Source organism: Homarus americanus, unplaced genomic scaffold, assembly GCF_018991925.1.
Source record: "Homarus americanus isolate GMGI-L3 unplaced genomic scaffold, GMGI_Hamer_2.0 scaffold58131, whole genome shotgun sequence".
Taxonomy (NCBI): domain Eukaryota; kingdom Metazoa; phylum Arthropoda; class Malacostraca; order Decapoda; family Nephropidae; genus Homarus; species Homarus americanus.
The window spans coordinates 5,401-14,786 of NW_024748170.1; the positions used below are offsets into that span (position 1 = coordinate 5,401).

A 9,386-nucleotide genomic window follows, 5' to 3' on the forward strand; every position below is an offset into this window, starting at 1 on the left:
GCTACCAAGGGATGGGTTATGGCTGTCGAGGGATGGGTTAAGGCTGTTGAGGGATGGGTTAAGGCTGTCGAGGAATGGGTTATGGCTGTCGAGGGATGGGCTATGGCTGTCGAGGGATGGGTTAAGGCTGTCGAGGGATGGGTTAAGGCTGTCGAGGGATGGGTTAAGGCTGTCGAGGGATTGGTTATGGCTGTTGAATGATTGGTTATGGCTGTCGAGTGATTGGTCATTATTGCTGTCGAGTTTTGTACTGTGGAGATGTGATGAGCATTAGTCTGGGTACGAGGCTGTAAGTTATCTGATACAAGCGGATGGATATATATTATGATAAGGAGAAGCAATAAGCAGTGCAAATCAAATCTGCATGTTAATTGGTTATCCAAATGACTAAATTGTAAGATCGGAACAAAAGACTTTAGCTATTTTTTTTAGGTTTTCATTCCGACGTAAGAATGGAGGAAACTCCAGCGGGCCTATCGGCCCATACTGAGCAGTCCCGTTTACACCCAACCCCTATCGCTCATATATCCATCTAACCTATGTTTGAAGCTATCCAGCGTGTTCGATTTAGTGATTTTGTCGACGACTCCACCATTGTGATCAGTGTGAACAACTCGGTTCCCTACTACAGCGCTCTCCAGAATATATTGAACAATCTCCACCAACAACTATGTCACCATCAACCATACCAAGACCATGGTTATGCACAATCCAGGTTGTGGACTCCACCAGCTTCCTCGGCGTCACTAAAGATAACAAACTTAATTGGAAAACACTTGTCAGTATAATTGTCAAATCCTCCCTAAGTGCTACACAACGGAAACACCTACTGTGGAAAAAGTGCCAATCTCATTTGTTGGCTTTGTTACTATGTTATGTTACTTGTGATCCATTCCCCAATTATGTAACTGTATATTTGCATCCTTATGGCTGCCATGCTCTTTCAATAAACCGTTAATTATTATTATTATTATTATTATTATTATTATTATTATTATTATTATTATTATTATTATTATTATTATTATTATTATTATTATACACACACTCACACACACACACTTCGGGTCACGGGTGATATCAAGGCCGATGCTGACTGTTAGATTTGTTGATTGTCAGGTTGTGATGCTGTGGCTGTCTGTCTAACTGTCTCTCTCTCCCTGGACTAGAGGACAGATATTACATTTGCCTGTCTCTTACCACCTGCATAACTGTCATTTTGCGTTCTCTTCTCTTGGTGTTTACGTATATGAATAGGCGTCTCATTTGCATTAACTTCAGTCCTAATTCTCTTCCATTACTACCAGATGGGGTTTATATTGATAAGTAACTCTCCTCCCACGACTCTCACATATGACGTAGTGATAATCAGGTTGATAAAGCGTGGTATATTGTTTAATGGGGCTGGCATAGGTCAATGATCTCCCCCATCAGTCTTTATGAGAACACGCAGGTAGGGTGCCGACCGACCCCTTAAACATGTCAGTTATGGAGGCTTTGATCTTCTGGACAGCCCAGCTGGGTCCTGGCCCGTCACTGTTCCACGTCACACGACTCTTGATTACTCTTACATAAACAAACAGGGAATGCAGTTAAGCTCCATCCCTCACCCAAAGCAACTCCAGTTAGTGAGTTGCTTTAAAATTGTTTCAGATCTATAAACACCTCGAACCTCCTGTGTTACACACACACACACACACACACACACACATTCATTTGTTGTCATTCACTCACTTTAATATATGTTCTACTGTGTAGCTCCCCATCCACAATACGGCGGTAAATCTGCTTTCCCTCCGTTCATATCACACAAATCCAGCATCACCCACCAGATGCAAGTCCTTCCCTAACATGAGCGCTATGATCTCCACTCATTACGCCCGTTGCTGCCACTTAACACGCCCTTCCCCTCAGTCTCCACTTCGATATCTGGGTCTTTCCCTTCTACCATCCAGCTTTGAATCATACACGTGTTTTATCCACATTCTCTCTTCAGTCTCTCAATAGCACCTGAGAGAGGACGCTGCTTTTCTCTCTTCCTGGCTCTTTATTTATCTCCAGGAGTTAAGTGTCTCACTCCTATACAATAATGTCGACTGAATGATTCACTTGTACACTCTTATATTATCCTTCAGACATTCCTCAGTCTACCTATATCTCCTTTTACGTCCATTAATCTTTGGTTCAATTCATCCTTCATCGTTTACTTTTCCTCCATCTTATCACCATGTTTCTCAATGTGTCTTTTCTACTCGATTTCCTTTTTTTTTCACGTTTCCTATCGATTTTCTCCTACAACACACCTATTAATAACCTTAGTTATTACAGTACTTCATCCCTGAAAATATTAATAAAAAAACCTTCGAGACATAACACATTAATCCTCTTCTCCAGATACTCATAATCTTCCTTTAGTGAATCCAAATACCTCTCTGATATACCAAAGAGCCGTATTACTCATAAATTTGTACATTCATTCAAAATGCATTTATCTTTATATAGGGAATTATTCACGGTTTGTCTCTGCCATCTGTAGCGTGCATGACCTTGCCATCCATTCTATTGTTATTTCATCTTCCATTCTCAACTAACATTTCAAAGGTGCCTTACATGGTTGATCTTACAGCCAGTCTTATCACCATCATCTCTTCCTTAACTATTTATTCTTATTTTCTTATTGTAACATCATATATTCACTCATCAGCAACTTCCATTTTCATTTGTTGTTGTTTTCGCTTCCTATTTAGATCCATCCAAGATTTGTCTGTCTGTGCGGAAATCATCAACATTTTGTATTTAACGGAGACGAAGGCAGAGCCAGAGTGAGCCAATAAGCTTTTTAAAGATGATTAATTCTTTTTCTTCGTCATCGGATCTCCAAACCTCTCTATCACGACTCCTGGAAGCATCTGGTGTGGGTTCATTCATCTCTCCGTCTATTCCTGTTTTCTGATGACAAGTCGCTTAATTATCTACGACGTGTGTTCTTGATAGCAGACTCGCTTATTCTTTATTAAATCTCTATTTGGGATGGAAAAAGTGACAGCAAAAAATGTGAACGGGAAATTGAGGTTGAAGGTGAGAGCGAGAGAGAGTGGAGTGTACTTTGCTTTATTCTCTCAAGGATGAAGAACTATGGTGACCGTCAGTGCTGATTGGTGCTGTTAGATGTTGGACACACACACGCACACATACTCTCTCTCTCTCTCTCTCTCTCTCTCTCTTCCGGGATAATTAATTAATGTTTTTATTGCTAATGTGAAACCTGCTGCAAGACTGACGCTGCTTCCCTCTCTAACACCTAATATTTTATAATAATTGTTTCAAAGATTTACTCGTGAATTGTGTTAGTATTTTAAGGGATTATTTATGTTGTTTACCAGCATATGTTCATTGTTCTAATTGTTATCTTCTTTCATCATCATCATTATCATCATTATCATCATCATCATCATCATCATCCAGTTCCTTCCAATATTTTACCTTCTTATCCTCCTTCCTGTGCATTTCTCTTAACTTCTCCATATATTTCCCTCTCAGTTGCCCTTCCACTCTCCTCTCTCCTACTTTATACCATTTTTCCAAAGTTTTATCCATAAAAGCTAGACGGAGATGTCCTGGCAGTGTGTGTGTGTGTGTGTGTGTGTGTGTGTGTGTGTATGTGTGTTTTGTTGTGTGCGTGCGTGCGGGTGGGTGGTTGGGTAGGCGAGTGGGTAGGTGTTTGCAAATTGGACTTCACAATTTAGGATCTCAAGACTAAAATAAGACCAACAAGCCTGAGGGGTGAGGGTCGCAGAGGGCGTCTTTGTTGTACCGAACCTTAATATCTCGACTATTTTCGTACACATAATAACTCTACTTGTATACAGTGTCTTATATACATGAGCTGTTACGTATCAGAACATCTACATACATATTTTTGTAATAGATTATAAGATTACCGAATATTTCATGTTTTCAGCGTAAGTCAAGACTGATAGATGTATACTTAGACTGTCAGGCTGTGATATACATGAACTCAGATTGTGTTAGAGTGTGATATACTTGTACTCAGATTGTCAGTGTGTGATATATTTGTACTCAGAGTGTGATATACTTGTACTCAGATTGTCAGTGTGTGATATATTTGTACTCAGAGTGTGATATACTTGTACTCAGATTGTCAGTGTGTGATATATTTGTACTCAGAGTGTGATATACTTGTACTCAGATTGTCAGTGTGTGGTATATTTGTACTCAGAGTGTGATATACTTGTACTCAGATTGTCAGTGTGTGATATATTTGTACTCAGATTTACAGCAAAGAAATTTAGCTGTCGGGTAGAGAAGTATAAGGCCGTGAACAATATAAACCCTAAGAGCTCGTTGGTTTAATGTTATGATAGCAGTTGCTCGTCTGGCTTGTCGTTGAACAAGTCGCCACTTCATGAGGGACTTGGACTTCATGAAGGCAGTAAAGTTTGTTGAAGGGAGATGAGGCGTAAGGGAGAGCTGGAAGGTGCTAGACTAAGTGTCCTCTAGAGCAAGACGGGAATTGTCGGAAGTTGTGAGAGAGGGAAGTGTCTGACGGAGCCTTTGTGGAGGAAAGAAGGGAAATTGATGAGTAAAGGAAGAGCGAGATGTGACAGGAAATTTCATCTTTAAGGGAAACGTAAGAGTTATTGACAGTCTAGAAAGAGAAGTTAAGACATAATAAAAGTGAAAATAAAAGTCTAATATGAAAGGTCTAGGTCAAGATTTAACCGATAAAAAGTCAGGAGTCAAATAACTATACCGTATTAAGGGTCAAGAAATTTATATGAGGATGTCAATTATCTGGTGACCAAACTGTTTGCTCTAATATTATCAAATGCTAAGTCCCAGGAACTGTAGTGGTTAACGTACTGAGTTGACACTCCTTTAGTCCCGGTTGATAATACTCACTGTGGAGGCAATGTGAGTGATACACGGTGTGATCCAGTGTAACCCAGCTGCTTCACTGTGTTACGAACCCCTCCACCCAGCACTACGAACCACGCCATCTATTGTCTTGATCTACCTACCCAGCACCACGAGCAACGCCATCTAGGGACGAGACACGAGTATGACTCATCTTAGTTACCACTCCGGGGTTTCCCTTCTCCATATCCTGGTTGTTACGTCACTTCCTCCAAGTCTTCTTTGTGAGCTCCAATTCGTGGAGAGAGCACTTGGCTCTGGGAAGTGACCACAGGATCATCTATCCTCTAAACCTACGGCGCAGTGACTACCTACCGTCTTCTACAATACTCAGCCTTACTCGTCAGCCATCTCAGCTCCTCACTTAAGTATTTGTAATCTTGTATTGCCTCCCCCACGTCCACTTGCTTCAAAATTGTTTATGTTGTATTAATATGTATATACTGTTAATGTTTAGGTTAAGTTTGGCTAAGGGTAATTTATAAGCTGAATATTTTGTTAAGGGATTTATGGTACTCTATTATACACAACGAAAACTCGCATCCTTTGTCTACCCTTTTATAGTCCGATTGTCTTTATTTTTTTTTTTTTGTTACCTGTTGGGATCTGGGTAGACGTATAACTATATTCTAAATCCCCAACTCGTAACAAATGGCGACCGTGACAGGACACGACCTTAAGTACCATATTCCTTCCTCCCTTGTTACTCAGTGTTAATTATTCCTCCCAGTCACTTCTGTTCACAATTGCTTTACGGTGGTTTAAAGTTTCCTTCATATGTGTATGCATATATTGGTATTATCGTACAGTAAGAGTGACAGCCGTAGGATATTAGGTTCCAAGTGTCATAAGGCTTACCTGTTATTACACGTGGCAGTCGTGTAGTAAGTCTTATCGAGTGTAGGGAAGAATCCGGATCTGTTTAATGCCGTACCCTCACTCCAGAGTAGGCTGTTCCATAGTCACTAGTTTAGGGTGAAGTGATATCTTGGGACGCCCCACTCTACCAGGACCCCATAATTATAAAGCCTCAATTATTGTTCTTCTCATTATCTCATTCAGGGTCAATCATACCATTTATCAGGGTTGTTAATCCGGATCTTTATATAAATGCCGTAATACGCCCTTCCTCTTTCAAGTATCAGGGTTGTTAATCCGGATCTTTATATTAATGCCGTAATACGCCCTTCCTCTTCAAGTATATCAGGGTTGTTAATCCGGATCTTTATATTAATGCCGTAATACGCCCTACCTCTTTCAAGTATATCAGGGTTGTTAATCCGGATCTTTATATTAATGCCGTAATACGCCCTTCCTCTTTCAAGTATATCAGGGTTGTTAATCCGGATCTTTATATTAATGCAGTAATACGCCCTACCTCTTTCAAGTCTCTTATCCTTATCTAAGGATCTTCTCAGAAGAACAATAATCATAAGTGTAATTTCCCTAGGTATAACTTGGTTAGTTTCCGGGACTTTCTGGTTATCCACTGCCGTGATATTTTCTAGGGTAATCCACTTATCTTATATTTTGATCATTAATTTATTTATCCTATTTTTCTTAACAATGGCCACCTCAGGTTTTGATCTCCAGGATTTTATTGAAAATCCTTCCGTAGCTAAATTACGTGTTAATATCCTGAAGAAAGAATGGAAAGAAATAGCCAACTATTACAATATCCCATTTTCACAGCAACTGACTAAGGAAATGTTAAAAAATCATGTGATTGAAGTGTTGGTTCAACAAGAAGTTTTAAAAGAATCCGCTGTTGACAGATTAACGCCCATGTCCAAGAAACTTCAACCACTATCCACCACCCCTCTTCACTCAAAAGTTGCCTCAGGTCTGGCTAGCCCTCAAGAAGAAACACAACGAATAGACGCCTTAGAACTAGAACGAGCTAGGTTCGAGTTCCAAATCAAAATGAAAGAACTCGAGTTGGAACATGAGTTGGAACAGGCCAAGTTGGAGCAGGAGGAAAAGTTGGAACAGGCCAAGTTGGAACAGGCCAAGTTGGAGCAAAAGTTGGAGCATGAGGGAAGGTCGGAACAGGCCAAGTTGGAACATGAGGAAAGGTTGGAACAGGCCAAGTTGGAGCAGGCCAAGTTGGAGCAGGAGGTTAGACTGAAAGAACTACAGGTGAGAGAGATAGAAGTCACCTTGACATCGGAGTTTAAATCAAAAGAAGTGGCATTAAGAGAGAAACTAGCTGCTTTTAACCCTGCTAATGCTTCTTCCCTTGTTCCCGGGTTTGATGAATCCGATATGGACGGGTCATTTAGGACTTTTGAGAAAATAGCCGGGAAGAATGAGTGGCTAAAGGACCAGTGGGTGTCAGAGTTAGTTCCTAAATTATATGGTAAGGCTCGTAGAGTTTATAACTGTTTAGACCAGACTGATGACTATGATAACGTAAAAAAGAATATCCTCACCGCTTATGCTATCACGCCAGATGGATACCGGCAGAAGTTTCGTAAACTAACCAAACCATTTTCCCACACCTTTGTTGAGTTTGCTCAAGAAAAGCTTAGGTTTTTTAAGAAGTGGTTAGAGGCTACAGTGACCTCCACATTTCAGGAGATAAAATGGTGTGTGTGTGTGTGTGTGTGTGTGTGCATTTTTTTTTTTTTTTATATCTACCCCTCACTGTCTGTTCCTCGTGATGGATAAAGTGCTGTATCGATAACCGTTAAGTAAAAATTATCCTTAATAAAATAAAATGAGTGTGTGTTATGTTGTGTTGTGTTGTTATAAATATGTGAAAATAAAACCTGACAGTTTGTACAAGACCCGCTGAAAGTTGTTGATGTTATAAGACTGTGGGGGGGGGGGGTGGTCCCTTTCTTGTAGGGTGATTTCTGGGTTATTGTATTCACTCATACCAAGCGTTGATCTTGCTTTTTAATGAGCTTTACTAAATATTGAATATCCATATTAAATTTTTTTCGATCTCGTTGAAGAGATTTCAAGCAGTGTTTTGATGGAGTTTTATCGGGGATGAGAAGCCAATCTTGGTTGTCTTTTGTTTCCACATACATTTTAGTGGAGAATTTTGTCCAATACTCATAAAACTTATTGACATTTTTTAATGTGGTGCTGCTTCCTCCGAAGCTTGGTGGTGGCAGGTTATCGGTGTTTTCTTTGCTTTTCATCTCCCACTTAGAAATCTCTTGGAAGAGTTTTCGGAAAACTGTATGAAACCCGGTGTCGGAGTCTGGGGGGCCGGAGTAAGACTTACTTGAACAGTGAACCCATAAGTTCACAGTTCCCTGGGATTCGCATTGGGAAGTGGGCGTTTCTTTTTATATCTTCTCCAATTTCTGGGATTTCTTCTTCTCCTGTTTCTGGGATTTCTTCTTCCCCCAGTTGTGGGATTTCTTCGTCTCCCAGTTCTGGGGTTTCTTCGTCTCCCAGTTCTGGGGTTTCTTCGTCTCCCAGTTCTGGGGTTTCTTCTTCTCCCTGTTCTGGGATTTCTTCTTTTCCCAGTTCTGGGATTTCTTCTCCTCCCAGTTCTGGGATTTCTTCTCCTCGCTCTTCTGAGAGTACTTCTCCTCGCTCGTCGGAGAGTTGTTCTCCTCGCACGTCTGAGAACTATTTTGGCCACACTGAACTTCGTTCAGAGCGACATACGCAGCCTGTATCCTTTGGAATGTCTTGGTGGCTTCACGGTCGTCGGGGTTCTTGTCTGGATGGCATCGCCGTGCCAGATGAAGGTAGGCCTGCCGGATCTCCGTTGGGGTAGCGTTGCTGGTAACATCTAATACTTGCCGATGGGAAGTCATTTTGAAACAATATTGTCAAGTTGCAGTACTGCGAATAGGAGGTCAATTTGAAAAACGGCTTCCAAATTCAAAGACAACTTGGAATATTTAGCATCGCTCTGTAGTGAATATAGTTTTAAATGTGTAGTTTTAAGTGTATAGTGAAGACAGCTTAAAGTGTATAGTAAGGATAGTTTTAAGTGTATAGTGAAGACAGTTTAAAGTGAGTAGTAAGGATAGTTTTAAGTGTATAGTGAAGACAGTTTAAAGTGTATAGTGAAGACAGCTTAAAGTGAGTAGTGAGGATAGTTTTAAGTATGTAGTAAGGATAGTTTTAAGTGAGTAGTGAGGATAGTTTTAAGTGTATTGTGAAGACAGCTTAAAGTGAGTAGTGAGGATAGTTTTAAGTGTATAGTGAAGACAGTTTAAAGTGAATAGTGAAGACAGCTTAAAGTGAGTAGTGAGGATAGTTTTAAGTGTATAGTGAAGACAGTTTTAAGTGTATAGTGAAGACAGCTTAAAGTGTGTAGTGAGGATAGTTTTAAATATGTAGTGAGGATAGTTTTAAGTATGTAGTGAGGATAGTTTTGAGTGTGTAGTGAGGATAGTTTTAAATATGTAGTGAGGATAGTTTTAAATGTGTAGTGAGGATAGTTTTAAGTGTATAGTGAAGACAGCTTAAAGTGA

At 40.2% G+C, this 9,386-nt stretch overlaps 1 protein-coding gene across 1 annotated transcript; it reads right to left on the reverse strand.

Moving 5' to 3' along the window:
• Nucleotides 1-8,240: 8,240 nt before the first annotated feature.
• LOC121880213 (meiotically up-regulated gene 184 protein-like) lies at nucleotides 8,241-8,720 on the reverse strand. Its single transcript, XM_042387363.1, has one exon. The coding sequence runs from the start codon at nucleotides 8,718-8,720 to the stop codon at nucleotides 8,241-8,243; it is 480 nt and encodes a 159-aa protein (XP_042243297.1).
• Between the last annotated feature and the right edge of the window lie 666 nt (nucleotides 8,721-9,386).